This window comes from Martes martes (assembly GCF_963455335.1).
Source record: "Martes martes genome assembly, chromosome: 3".
NCBI classification, from domain to species: Eukaryota; Metazoa; Chordata; class Mammalia; order Carnivora; family Mustelidae; genus Martes; species Martes martes.
Genome location: NC_137890.1, coordinates 115,742,348 through 115,757,527, shown reverse-complemented (window position 1 = coordinate 115,757,527; position 15,180 = coordinate 115,742,348). Strand labels below are relative to the sequence as shown.

Genomic DNA, 15,180 nt, shown 5'->3' with positions numbered 1-15,180 from the left:
ATTCTTAATGACTGAGCCACCCAGGCGTTCCAGTTATTTTCTTTAAGAACAATGTTCCCCTGCAGGAATTAGGATGATTATTGTTAGTGAAGTTGTGATAGGCATAGAGAAGTTCTGGCTCTAACCCTACCTCTCAAGCCTTGTGTAAGCCAGGTTCTCTTGCTTCTTAAACTCATTCATTCTTCCTTCCTCCTCTGTTAGCACAAGTTCAGTTGTTAATTTCCTGTCACCAAATCAGTGTGCAGAATTGCTGTACTGTCACTGAATCAACAGATACTCACTTTTGCATTTTTTATAAAGTTAATATTAGGTATTATTATGAGTAGATAAAATTATGTTAATAATTGTTAAGTAGGCTCCTTTATGATTGGCCTATGTATCTTAAATAAAAGAGATTCAATAGAAGATCAGACTTAATTATCTCTGTTAGAGTGTTTTCAGTTTTATTGTAAGCTCAAAAAAACCCTATTTTGGAACAACTCTTTTTATATTTGGACATTGGAATTTAAATTTCACTGATTAGGCATTGTTTTAATTAACACATTGCTATCTCTTCCTCCCTCTTCAGCTCCTAGCTGGTCTTCGTTTCAGTGTGCACCAGCAATCAGAGATGGATACTTCTGTGAAATTCGATTTACAGATCCAAAGGTATGGAAACAACTTTTTTCAGTTTGTAACAACTACTGAGGAAATGGTCCTTGTCATAAACATATTATGTAATATATTCTAAATGTTATGGAATAGAGTAGGCTGAAATTTCAGTACTTGACTATATCATTTTTATTCTTTTTTTTATTTTTTAATTTTATTTTAAAAATTTCACTTATAATGTTTTCAAGGTTGATTATCATTTTTAAAAATAAAATAGTATTCATTGTTTTGCATAAATATATTAATGTCATAAATACTAAAAATATGGAAAATCTAGAAACAAATAGAAAATAATAATTACCCATAAATACCCTTGTGAACATTTTGTTATATATCATATTATATCAATTTCTTTTACAGAATAAGATTCTTATTTTACTTGAACACATCTCTATATGTTTAACCATTTTCCTTATTGGTGGACATTTAAGTTGCCTCCAGTTTTTTTTTTAAGATTTTATTGATTTTGAGAGAGAGAGAGAGAGACCAAGCAAGCGGGTGGAAGGGCAAAGGGAGAGAAAGAATCTCAAGCAGGGGGCATCTGGGTGGCTCAGTGAGTTAAAGCCTCTGCCTTCGACTCAGGTCATGATCCCAGGGTTCTGGGATTGAGTCCCATATCCGGCTTTCTGCTTGGCAGGGAGCCTGCTTCCCTTCCTCTCTCTCTGCCTGCCTCTCTGGTTACTTGTGATCTCTGTCAAATAAATAAATAAAATCTTAAAAAAAAAAAAAAAGAATCTCAAGCAAACTCTGTGCTGAGCATGGAGCCAAACGTGGGCTCCATCTCATAGACCGTGCAATCATGACCTGAGCCGAAATCAAGAGTTGGACACTTAAGCCACCCAGGCACCCCTGTCTCTAATTTTTTTTTCAAACTGTGATGAACATCTTTGTAGAAAATATGTTTTTCATTTTTTATTATGCCATTTTTAAAATCAGCATTTCTATCCTAAGAATAATTTATTTTGAGTTTTGAGCTTACAAAACAAAAGTAAAAGAAGTAAAAATTGGTCATTTTGGAATTAAATGCCAATGAAAATCATTTTAGCAATTTTTTCTTTTCTTTGTTGCTTTTAATTTGTTCATTTTTCGTTTCATTGCATTTACCTCTGTATGTCTTTGATGATGATCATGCTTAGTTCAGGCCTAAATGTGTATTTTTTCTTTTTCAGCTCCAATCTCTTTGACAAAGTAAGCCCAGTTGTTTCTTACAGAGTTGACCTTGCTGTCTTAGCTGCTGTTGAGATAAGAGGGTCAGTATGATTACTGAGTTGAGTGTCTCATTCTTGTGAGATTTTAAACTGCTTTAAAATGCAATTACTTTCTAAAAGTAACTATGAGGCTCAGTAGCTTCCTTGAGAAGTATCCCTCCAAGTTTCATGGTAGTTTTACTAGCACTGTAGCTTCTGTAGAAATAAGGTCCTAGGTGTATTCCAAAGCCCCAAATATTATTTGGTAACCTCTGGAAATAAACTGGATGTGGCAACAGCAAGCACAAAATAAGTGTGTTGAACTTTTATGTGACTTCATTTACCAATTCACCTATTATATTAGATTCAGTAACAAGTAGTTTGTGTGCAGGTATGTGTGCATGTTCACATATACATACAGCTCTTTTTCTTTTAAATATGTATATTTTTAATTAGTAATGATTTGATTCATTTGGATACAGGGTACTTTTGGAAATGAACTGACCATATCAGTTTGGTATTCATGGTAGGTTTTCTTTGGTTATTGTTTAGAGTTTCAAGTCCTGATCATATCTTTCTTCCAATTCCAAACTGGGAGCATAAGGAGAACCCTGAGACTGAAGAAGATGTTGGGCCAGTTGTTCAGCACATCTATGAGGTTTGCCTTTGTTAGCTTTAACTGATACCTGGTAGAGAGCCTTTAAAGAGAAGAACAGATAGGCTACTTATAAAAAACAAATGGGCTTAATGATTATGTAAACTGCATTGTTTAAGGATGTATCAGAACTTTCTTTGAATTGTTTCCCTATTCAGAAATTCCTTTTTTAAAGACAAATAGCTTCAAGTGGTTAAAGAATGCAGTTTATACAAATTGTTGTCTAAAATCAGTTACTTCTACTTGAATAAAAGCAATAGGTCATCGTTGAGTATTTTCATATGGATATTTTGCAGTTCTAACTAAAAATTGAAAGTGCCTGTAGCAGATCATCAGAATTTTCTTCCTACAGAAAGAAAATTTTCTATGCCATCTTTCATTTGAAAACTTTTTCATATTTTCCTCTTGTTATATATTTTTTATCGTGACATATACTGCCCTATAGTAGAGACAAATGCTGAGTTTGATCTCCTTTGGCTGGTAATGATCATGTTGTAATGTCAGAGTAACTATGGAACCTCTGCTGTAATTCAGCTAAAATTGGTGTAGGGGGAGGATTAAGGAATAGATTTTTGCTCAGAGTATTTACATTTTCTTTTCCCCATTAGTTGAGAAACAACGGTCCAAGTTCATTCAACAAGGCAATGCTAAATCTTCAGTGGCCTTACAAATATAACAATAACACTTTGTTATACATCCTTCAATATGAAATTGACGGGCCAATGAACTGCACTTCAGATATGGAGATCAACCCTTTGAGAATTAAGGTAATGTGCTTAATAGCAACTTTTTATTATGATGATATTTAATGCTTTTTCTTTCTAGATCTATGAGAGAAATGTATGAAATAAAACATTTATTTATTTTTGAAGATTTTATTTATTTATTCGAGAATGAGAGAGAGATGAGCAGGGGGGAGGGGTAGTGGGAGAAGCAGACTTCCTGCAAAGCAGGGATCCCGATGCAGGACTTCGATCCCAGCACCCCAGGATCATGACTAGAGCAGAGGGTAGACACTTAACCGACTGAGCCACCCAGATGCCCAAAATATAACAATTATTTTAATAACACAAACCTATTCTATAAAAATATTTTACTTCATAACCAGTATACTAAGGATTAAATTGTTTATTTGTATAACAAGTAAGGATTAATTCCTTACTCTGAGAAGTCCTAATGAATCATTTATTTAGGGAGAGACCCAGTTTGACTTTGGTTCCATTGCATTGTGGTTTATCCACATGTGATATTGCAACAGGGGTGTTTTGTCATTCAAATTTTTGTCTGTGGAAAAAGATCTAACATTTTACTTAACCCGGCTCTTTTGACTTCTGTGACTTAGGAAAAATGTCATTTTGTGGAATTCTGTACTTTTGGATGCAGTCCTCTCCATCCTAGCACATGTATTTGGATAAGAAGCTGTTGCCCAATTTGGACAAAGGAAAGTTAAGAAAACAGAACAAAAGGCTTTTTTGAAATGATATATATTCATGATTGACACTTATCACAGTTGTGCACCGTGAAATTTCAGGCTGTTCCCTTGTGTTTTATCAGTGTCTCCCCTAGCTGTGCAAGGGAAGAAGAAAATCATAGGTAGGCAGAGGTAACTTTCCATATATTAAGGACTCTCTGTGCTTACATACTAAGTGGTAAATTTGTCCTAACACGTTTTCAGCCACCGGGTTTTAATCACATATAACGGTTTATGCCAAAACATTAATGCAAAAATGTTTTCCACTGTTATATATCACCAGTTTCTCTGTAACCCTAGATCTCAAATTCACAAACCGAGAAGAATGACACAGTTCCTGGGCAAGGGGACCGGAACCATCTCATCACCAAGCGGGATCTCACCCTCAGCGAAGGAGATATTCACACTTTGGTAAGCGCCTCTTCAACAACAAGCACTTTAAACATTTAAAAATATGTGATTATAGAACTGATGCCAAAGAATGCTTCAAAAATAACAACAGCTGTGCTTGGAAGGACCACATATATTTTTATACTATTCATTCCTCTTATTTTCCTTGTTCCTAGTCAAATTAATGCCAGATTTTCTTCAAATGATCTATCTTTGTAGATGGTAATAAAAGTATTTTATATTCCAATTTATATTTCTGGCTGTACTCCAACTGATCTCTTTCCTGACCTCATTCTAATCTTGGAGGCTTTAGTGCAGTATTGGAAGAAAAACCCAGGAGGCCTCAACAAAAATGAATTACAAGAATAATTAGCATTATGATCAACTTTTGTTGAGTCAGTCTGTGTAAGGACTACAATGTTATAAAATGGCTTATCATTTAAGTTTTTGAAATTTAACAGATCTGCAAACCATCAGCTAGTGGGGAATCCAGGATAGTGTTTATATTCATTAGCAAGCACCAGTTACATTTGCATCACCAAATTCCATAGGTCTTTTTAGTTTTCATCTGCCTCAACTCTCAGTGACTTTTGACCCTGTTCGTCACTTCCTCTCTTGTGCCATCACTCCTCTTTCACTTCTGAGACACAGCTCTCTTGGCTCTTCGCCTGTCACAACTAGCTACTTCTTATTCTTCACTTCCAGACCTTTAATTCTATAGAGTGTTCCAGGGCTCCCATCTCAGATTTCTTACCTGCTCCATGTGCATTCATTCATTAGATCTGTGCCTTCCAATACTATAGACACCAGGGGTATTTCAAGTAGCCACATGTGGCTCTTGCTTTGGGAGGCAGAGATATCTCCATACTGATGATTTCTATGATTGTAGGAAGCTCTGATCAGACAGTGCTATACTAGAGGATGTTACTCACTCTCATGGCTATAAATACGGTCTCCGTGTGGATGACTTCAATTTATATTCCTAACCCGATCCCAGGCATTGAACTCCAGACTCCATTATCCAACTGCCTACTGGAACTCCTCTTAAATATTTATTAGTAATCTTAAATTTAATCCCAAGAATGTACCCCTGAGTTTTCCCAACTGTGCTCTTTCTGCAGTGTTCCACATCTTAGTAATTCATTGTCCAGAATCTGGGAATTGTGATTGACTCCTCTTTTTCTCTCAAACCTCACATCCTATATATTAGCAAATGCTATCAATACCTACTTTCAGATTGCCCTGAATCTGGCCCCTTCTCAGCAGCTATACCACTGTTAAAGCCTTACCCAAGCGACCTTCCTCTCTCACTTGGATTATTGCCAGACTTCTAGTTGGACTCCATATTTGTCTTTTTCCCCCACTACAATTTATTTGCCGAATAGGAACCATAGTGATCTTTTTAAATGGTGAAGAGGTCATGTTAATCCAGTGCCTTTCCATTTAAGTCAGAGAGGAAGCCAGAACATTTAAAGCCTTTCAGCCCAACAAGATCTGGACCCTTAGAACTTGAGGGCTGCATTTCCTCTCCTTACTCGGCTCCTCATATTTTGGCTACCTTAGTTTTTCATTGAATAGACATCCCCAAACATGTTTCTGCATCCAGGCTTTGAAAATTTTTCTCCCATCTGCCTGGAATGCTCTTTAGGGGGAATGCTCTTTGTCCAGATAACCCTGTGGCTTATTTTCCCATCTCCTTCCAGTGTCCTTAAATGGCAGATTATGACAGGACTTCCCTCACCAACCCATGTGAAATAGAAATTACTTTTAACCCCCACCCCACTTTTCATTCTGTACGTTATCCTCCTATAGAACTACATTAGAAAAAAATTGAGATAAAACTCACATGATATAAAATTCACCATTTTGACCAATTTAAAGTATGCAATTGCGTGATTTTTAGTATATTCATGACATTGTGCAACCACCACCATTATCTAATTCCAGAACGTTTTCATTGCTTCAAAGAGAAATACTGTACCCATTACATAGTCACTATCCATTCTTCCGGAACTGTTACCAGTTCTGGCAACCAGGTCTGCTTTCTGTCTCTAAGGATTTGTCTGTTCTGGACATTTCATGTACGTGAAATCATATAATACATGATCTTACGTGTTTGGCTTCTTTGACTCAGTTTAATGTTTTTAAGGTTCACCATGTTATAGCATATAGTAGTACTTCAGTCATTTTTTATGGCCGAATACTACTCCATTCTGTGGATATATGACATTTTGTCTGTTCATTGGTTGACGAACATTAAGATTGTTTCTTTCTACTTTTTATTTACTTTCAATAGTGCCATTTTGAGCATTCATGTACATGTTTTTGTGTGGATATGTTTTCAGTTCTCTTGGAAATAAACCTAGGAGTGCAGTTGGTGGGTCACATGGGAACTCTGTTTAACTTTTGAGAAACAATAAACTTTTCCAAAGTGGTTGCATCATTTTTATTCTCAACCAGCAATTCCATTTTTCCACATTTGCTATCACTTGCTCTTGCCTTAAAAAAAAAATTGTTTTTTATTTTGTTTTATGGTCATCCTTGTCAGTGTGAAGTGGTGTCTCATTGTGGCTTTATTTGTATTTCCTTAATGACTAATGATGTTTAGCATCTTTTGAGTTGTAGGTCTTCTTTTAAGAAATGTCTTTTCAAATCCTCTGCCCATTTCTGTTTGTTTGTTTATTTAAATTTATTTATTTTAGAGAAGAGGGGGAGGAGCAGTGGGAGAGGGGGAAAGGTATCCCAAGCAGACTGACTCAACACTGAGCATGGAGCCCAACACAGGGCTCCATGTCATGACCCCAAGATCATCACCTGAGCTGAAACGAAGAGTCAGTTACTTATCCAACTGAGCCACCCAGGCACCCCATTTTGCCCATTTTTAAATTGGGTTGTTTGCCTTTGTTGTTAAGTCATAAAAAGTTCTTTATATATTCTAGATACCTCTCTTTTCAGAGCTATTATTGCACGTATTTTCTCTCATTTTGTAAGTTGTCTTGTCACTTTTTTTTTTTATTTAAAGATTTTATTTATTTATTTGGCAGACAGAGATCACAAGTAGGCAGAGAGGCAGGCAGAAAGAGAGGAGGAAGCAGGCTCCCTGCTGAGCAGAGAGCCTGATGTGGAACTTGATCCCAGGACCCTGGGATCATGACCTGAGCCGAAAGCAGAGGCTTTAACCCACTGAGCCACCCAGGTTCCCGTCTTGTCACTTTCTTGATAGCATCCCTTTGATGCAAAAAGTTTTCTAATTTGAAGATGTTCAGATTTGTCAAACTTTTTTCTTCTTTTGTTGCTTCTGCTTTTGCTGTCCCAGTTAAGAAACCATTGCGTAACCTGAGATCCTGAGCATTTACACCTAAGTTTTTTGGTTTTCTAAATTTTATACTTTTGAGTCTTATTTTGATCTGTACATGTATCTTTATGCAAGTACCAAATTGTTTTGATTATTATAGCTCTGTAGTTAGTTTTGAAATTGAGAAGTGTGAGTCCTTGAACATTTTCTTCTTTTTCAAGATTGTTTTAGCTATGTGGGGTTCTTTGCAATTCCATATGAATTTTAGGATCAGCTTGATCATTTCTACAGAAAAGGTAGTTGGAATTTTGGTAGCAGTTTTGTTGGATCTGTAACAATTTAGGAGTGTTTTCATCTTAATAATAGTAAGTCTAACAGTTCTTGAACATGAGGTATCTTTCCATTTATTTAGGTCTTCTTTAATTTCTTTAAAAAATATTTTGTACTAGTAAGTGTATGCAAGTCTTGCACTTTCTTGGTTAAATTACTTCTATGTATTTTATTCTTTTGGGATGCTCTTTTTAAAATAGAATTGTTTCCTTAATTTCATCTTCAGAATTTTCATTATTGGTATATAGAAATACAAGTTATTTATATATCAGTCTCGCATTCTGTACTTTTTCTGTACTTGTTTATTAGCTCTCATAGTTTTACTGTGGATCTTTAGTGTTTTTGTATATAAGATCATGTCATCCATGAACAGATAGCTTTACTTCTTCCTTTCCAATTTGGGTACCTTTTATTTAATTTAACTTTTTTCTTGCTTAATTGTACTGGCTAGGGCCTTTTGGACAATTTGAATAAAAGTGTCATGAGTGGGCATTGTTATCTTGTTTCTGATCTTAGGGAGGAAGCATTTTTCTTTCGCCATTAAGTGTCGTATTACCAACTTTTCACAGATGCCCTTCCTTGGGTCATGGAAATTTGGTTATTCCTTGTCATTGACTAGTAGTACCACTTACGGGATAGCATTGTTGTGTAACTATGGGTGTGACAGGTCTAATGCAGTTTGACCAGCACTTGCAAGGTGTCATTATTTCCTATCTTTGACTGCCTGCCTTCCAGTTATTGATAAAAACACTGAATGTAGCAAAGACCATCAGCCTGCCACTTGATTTCTACAGGTCTGACATGGCATAGCTGTTAAGATTCAGTCTGGTTCTTTTTCTTTTCCATAGGCATAGTATGATCTGATTTTTATGTCTTAATATAATCATCATGCTCTGGGTTTACCTAAGAATATTAATTTCTAGAAGAATGTTGACTTCTGGCCATAAAAATACATCTTTGAATATTATAGATCTTATCTTTATATAACAAATCACATTAAAACCAACCCCTTTATTTTTATTTTATTATTTTTTTAAAGTAGGCTCCATGCCCACTTTGGAGCCCAACATGGGGCTTGACCTCACAACCCTGAGCTGAGACTGAGTCAGACGCCTAACCAACTAAGCCACCCAGCCGCCTCTAAAACCGACCCCTTTTAACAAAAAGCATTCATAGACTCCACTATTAGCTTGTCATTTTAAATATTATTCTTATAAGGCAGAAGAATCTGGATCATCTCTTTATTCCTCACATAAAACATTACTTTTCTTGTAAGTAAAGAATTTGTTTCGTCAGGGTTGTGGGATTGCTGAGTGCCTGAAGATTGTCTGCCAGGTTGGACGACTAGACAGAGGAAAGAGTGCCATCCTGTATGTAAAGTCCCTGCTGTGGACTGAGACCTTTATGAATGTAAGTAGACAGATAACAGCATTCAGCAGTCTATCCATTTTCTCTAAGACATGAAAAAGGCCTCACATCTTGGAAATCATTTCATTGTTATTTCCATACAGAAAGAAAACCAGAATCATTCATACTCTCTGAAGTCATCTGCTTCTTTTAACGTCATTGAATTTCCTTATAAGAACCTTCCAATTGAGGATATCTTCAACTCCACATTAGTAAGTCATTGATTTGGGGAAATGGAATAAATGTACTCAGTTCAATGCCATAGATTTTTATTTTATTTTATTTTAAATAATGACACCCTAACTATTGTAAAAGTTACCTGGTAGGCTAGTAACCTAGTTAAATATTATTTTACTCCCCCACCCCAGAATTATTAAAGGTAGATTTTTTTTCTTTAGCATCCCTATGTAAGAGATTTCATGGGGAATTTTTCCCCATGAAGTTAGAAAGTTGGAAATTAACTATAAAAGGTGAAGGTGAAAGATTTTAAAGATCTATAATTTGAGGATTAAAAATGGGACCAATACATCAAAGCTGGATATTCAATTATTTAAAATTATTTAAAAGTCACTTCAGAGGTACCTTGAAGTTAACCTGCTGTTGGGAATTTTATGTGCGTATGTGCATGCTTCAGTACCAAATACATAATCACAGATTATCATATACAAGAAAAGAAAATGTGAATACCATTAAAACAAAATGTAATAGGCATTCAGATATTTGTTGAGTGATTTAGCAAACTGTTTTTAAAACACAAAACCTTTTCCCCCCAACAGGTTACCACTAATGTCACCTGGGGCATTCAACCCGCACCCATGCCTGTGCCTGTGTGGGTGATCATTTTAGCAGTGCTAGCAGGATTGCTGTTACTGGCTGTTTTGGTATTTGTAATGTATAGGGTAAGTACTGGACTTAGGAAGAGCAGTGGGGAGGAGAAGCAGAAGAAAAGGGTATGGGATGGAGGGAAAGGAGGAAGAATAGAAAAGAAGGGAAGGAAGAAAGGGAACTTTAATGATGCATGATGAGCACCATATATTTGAAGGGAGAAAAGTTGTATGAGGTGCTGCTCAAATTTTCTTGGTGATAATACAGTACCTTAGTACTTTTAATTTTCTTCACTGATGTGGTAGTAATGTTAGTTTTTCTTCACCTAACAGATGGGCTTTTTCAAACGTGTCCGGCCACCTCAAGAAGAACAAGAAAGGGAACAGCTTCAACCTCATGAAAATGGTGAAGGAAACTCAGAAACTTAACTGTGATTTTTAAGTTATGCTACAGCCTGACCCATGAGAATCACTGACTTCATTATAGGTTTCAGTTTCTTTTGCAAGGAATAAAATTCCAAGACTGTACTGCTGATGGTGCCCATTGGTATTAACCACAAAACAAGAGCAATATTTGTCAACCTTTTTGTAATAATTAAGTTCAGACGTACGTGTAATACACACCCACTGACTTGTGTTTTTAGGTATTTAAATAATAAAGTTTCAAGTGATAGTTCTTCAATGTACATAAGACAGGTAGTGCCTGAGTTAACACTTTATATAAAATAGTACCTCCTACAATTATTGTTTCTGATTTTGTATGTTGATTTTGTTTGTTGTTGCTTTTGTTGTTTTAAAGCAATCCATATTTGGACCTTAGGATCCACATCTTTTGTACAGGAATTTATTGTTAATATACATTACACTACAGTTGAGTTTTTAAGCTACTAACTTTATAACTGCATGAACTTGGATTTTAATATTACCTATGTAGTAGAACTTAAAAAAAAAGGAAAAAAAGCATGGTCCATCCAAATTCTTTGCTGTAATAGTAAAGATACAATATTTTTAATATAAAAATTGGGTACATGCTATTACATTTTAATTTTTGTTTAATCCACAGTCCATTTCCTTACATTTTAATTTGTATGTTTAGGTTCTATTTCAAATCCTTTAAGCTAACCTGTACTAAAAATTCTATGATCAGAAATGCCTCTTTTGTGTAATAGTTTAATTTCCACTCATCGTCATCATGCTTAAAGCCATATGCAGTTGGGAATCGTTTCCAAAGTACATGTATTCCATTGTATTAGTCCAGCTATTTACAATACAAAAAAAAGCATTTAAATTAAAAGACTGTAGTTCTTTGATAAAGTTGCTTATTTGTAGTATGCTCTTAGAGTAAGGATTTTTTAGTTGAGATTAATTTATTTTCTTCCTATATATGTATTCTTCCTTATATTTCCAAAACTTTACTGAGAATGGGCTAAGATCAATGAGGAATCTTTACAAATTACAGGAACCTGCATCCAACCTCCCAACCCCACGAGAAACACTTGGAATTGAAATTCTTAATGTAGCCTGCTGGTGTTCTTGTAGAAATAGCATGATGCTACTTATATGGGTATTACCTTAGTTTCGACAAAGTATCATGTGGAAAACCAGTCTCAGCTATCAAAATAACTATAAAAGTTACTTTTATAAGCAATTCAGGTTACTGGGAGCCTTTTAAAACTTTTGTAGTTTTATTAACATAAATTACTTTTTTAGGATTTTTTTATATAAAAACTGCACAGGTGGCACGTTGTAGTTTTATATGCCTGTAGGTTGATGATTCTTCTGGAGGAATATGTGATTTATTCACAGTTCCTCAAGGTCTGGGAATGACTCCTAATTGTACCTATTTTTGTGCAATTACATCATGTTATTCTTTAGAAATTGAGAGTTTAATAGGTTTTTAACTGCTGTCCTCATTAGGCAATGATAAATATTTCCCTCAAATAATTGAATATTTTTCTGTGTTTTAAAAATAATTGAAATTTATCTTGCCATATCTTGTGTTCTAATTCCTTACACAAGTGGCTAAGCTAGAATGTATTCATAAAACAGAGGAACGCATGTTATATATGTTAGAACATGACAAGACCCTGTATTTCACTTTAATGAATCTCAAAATAGGTTTGTAGTATAGATTTTATTAGTAGCTTAAAAGATCTTAGTCATATCCAATAAGTATTTTTACTACCAATGAGTCTAAAGTTTTTTAAGAAAAAATACTTTTATCCTAGGGTCTGCCACCGAACAGTCACTAAGTTGACAACTTTCACTACCTGTTTTCCCACCTAATAGTAGTCATCCCTGAAAGTATATGTTGGATAAAATTCACTCTTTAAAAAAAACTTAACTGTTCACTTTTGCACGTTCTGTTCCTTTTATGGCCTCTATCTCAAGGTATAATCTTGTATGGGAGACTGAAGGATGTTATTATTGGAAGCATGATGTTTTAAGTTCCCTTTTATGAAATGTAGTTTTAAGCAGTAGTATTTTCTTTTAAAAAATGAAAATGCATATCTCTACAAAAATATGGTAGAAGAATGATTTGGAAGCTTACTCTTTGAGGAAAATATTTGGGAAATTGTTGGGATTCTTTTTACCCTGAAGCAGCACGTGAATGTATTTGGTTAAAATGTCAGACAATAGTTCTATGAAAACTTTTAATTTTCAAACATTTTAAATGCTACTGTTTATGATTTATTGAGAATTAAAATCCATTTTGAGTGTAAAATTTTAATAATCTGATCAGTTTTAAGAAACATGAGTGAGATAAAGAGTATTTAAAGCATTTAATATTGGTAAGAACTATTGATTCTGTTGTAGATTTCTTATGTAAGCATTTATTTCAGAATTGATATTTTGAGAAACATTTGTGCGAGGGATATTCTTTCTTTTTTCCCCTTTACCTTTCTCTTGTGTTGAATTATTATTTTATTATGATGATGTTATTATGATATAGGTCTTCATAATTCTGAAGGATAAAACAATTAAAACTTTAGTGCGACAATTTTACCTGTGTTTTGAAACTACTACTTCATAGTAAATTCTCATCAATGCTTCATATAACAAGAAAATTGAAATATTAGTAAAAGAGACTGTACTTATACTGACTTCCTTAAGAGGGCTGTGAAAGACTTGCGATAGTTAATGATGACCCCAAGAGAGATTTAAGTGGCAAAAGTACAGTATATAATAGATCAGCTGCTTTATATAAGGCAAACAAATGATAAGTTGATAGGCACTTTTTTTGTTGCAAAACACAGTGCCAAGCTTGGAGAAGAATAATTGGAATTTTTGAAATACATGTGTATAACCATTGTCTATTTTAATGTCACTTTGTATGTTCTCTTGGATGGTTTGTATATGTGGTAGTTTGGCAAATTAAAAAATGTGGAATTCAGAAATTGAATATAGGATCAAAAATGGCAAATAAAATAACTTAATACTCAGTGTTTGGGAGATTAGCCCTTTTAATTTGTTGATATGCTAGTTTGGACAATGAACCCCAGGCATATATGCTTGTATTTCTTTGTAATTTCTGATATGTAATGAACTTCCTGGGAGAGGTACCAAATCCTTGATGCTCGTTGTCATTGTTCTCAAGTGCAATATAACAATGTAACCAAACCTAGATAATTTTCAGAGTCATTGTTAATTTAGTAAACCTAATCTAAACAGATTTAAATTTATTAGAATTTTGGTTAGTAGGAAGGAGGGATTCTGCTATGGATATACAAATAAAGTTATTTACCCCTAAAAGGTACATTCTACATTTTATTTCAGTTTGGACATGACCTATTCCCTACTAGTTTTGAAACACTTTGAAATATCTTAAACTAACTTGGAACTATACATCAAATTAATTTGCTACCTAATAACACAGTAATTTTCTTTGTTTAGCTTCTCTTATGATCACCCACATTGGGTGAGACATAAAATACGTGTCTTCTAAAACTTGTCATTTGCTGACTTGATTTAGTAAAAACCGGTACAGTGTTTTACTTAGTTTCCAATGTGTAACTTGTGTCTGTTCAATAAACTTGAGCATATGGTGCCACTTTTGTGTATATTTTCCTTTGTGATCACAGTTTTGTTTTTTAATCACATGAGCCAGCAATAATGGACTAAGAGGATGACCTCAAAGAGGTGCCTCTCTGAAAGTGTTATTTATTTGAAAAAAGTGTTATTTATTTTGAGTGTTATTTGAAAAAAGGTAACACAAAAAGAGCAAAATGAACCTAAGTTTAAAATACACCAATTACAAATCACAGAATCATAGACATTTTAAAATTTAAAAGGGGTTTCCATTTCCAATAATGGCAAGGTAGCTTTTATCAGATAAAAATGGTAAGTGATGAACAAAAGAAGGGGGAAAAAAAAACCTTCTTGAAAACACTGAAGTTAGAAAAAGCTTGACAGAAACTGGAGTGGATTTGATTATTAAAGAGGGGAACCACCTTTTTCCTGGAAGTTACTTTCTGTTGTTGGATAGAATACAAGCAGAAAAGGGCCCTCATTTTCCTGGAATGATGGGACTGCCATCATGGATAAAAGTTGAGGAAAGAAAGGCGCTGCATTGTGGAAGGGAGGAATGTTTTCCCCTCAAATCCTTTTCTGACCCTGCTCTAGTGAGACTCCAAGGGGGCCCAAAAGGAAAACAGCAGGTGGAAGTTTGGAAGAGCTGAACAGTTAATTCAGCCACTGTCTACTGTAGGAGAATGAGATTGGCGAAATTGGAGACTGGAGTGACAAGAGCTTGGAAACACCCAGTCTTTCCATTGAAACCTTGGAGGATCTATGCCTTAGGAATAAATACTACACACCAAGATTGACTGATTAGCCCTAGGATGAAGAGCAACGCCACTGGCCCCTCTAACAAAGCGTAAAACCAAGATTCCACAAATTTAAGGTGATACACATGTAATTCATTTGCCCCTTGAGGCATTTACTTTGAGTGGAAGACCACATATAAAGAC

At 34.8% G+C, this 15,180-nt stretch overlaps 1 protein-coding gene across 1 annotated transcript in view; it reads left to right on the top strand.

Annotated features, from left to right (window-relative positions):
• LOC308340515 (integrin alpha-V) overlaps window positions 1-14,261 on the top strand; it is a 104,223-nt gene extending 89,962 nt beyond the window's left edge. Inside the window, exons 22-30 of the mRNA XM_080799748.1 lie at window positions 569-648; window positions 1,821-1,901; window positions 2,391-2,496; window positions 3,102-3,260; window positions 4,265-4,375; window positions 9,276-9,389; window positions 9,491-9,598; window positions 10,163-10,285; window positions 10,544-14,261. Coding sequence (XP_080655874.1) covers window positions 569-648; window positions 1,821-1,901; window positions 2,391-2,496; window positions 3,102-3,260; window positions 4,265-4,375; window positions 9,276-9,389; window positions 9,491-9,598; window positions 10,163-10,285; window positions 10,544-10,639 — 978 coding nt within the window. The 3' untranslated portion in view covers window positions 10,640-14,261. The remainder of the gene's footprint in view (window positions 1-568; window positions 649-1,820; window positions 1,902-2,390; window positions 2,497-3,101; window positions 3,261-4,264; window positions 4,376-9,275; window positions 9,390-9,490; window positions 9,599-10,162; window positions 10,286-10,543) is intronic.
• Window positions 14,262-15,180: the final 919 nt, after the last annotated feature.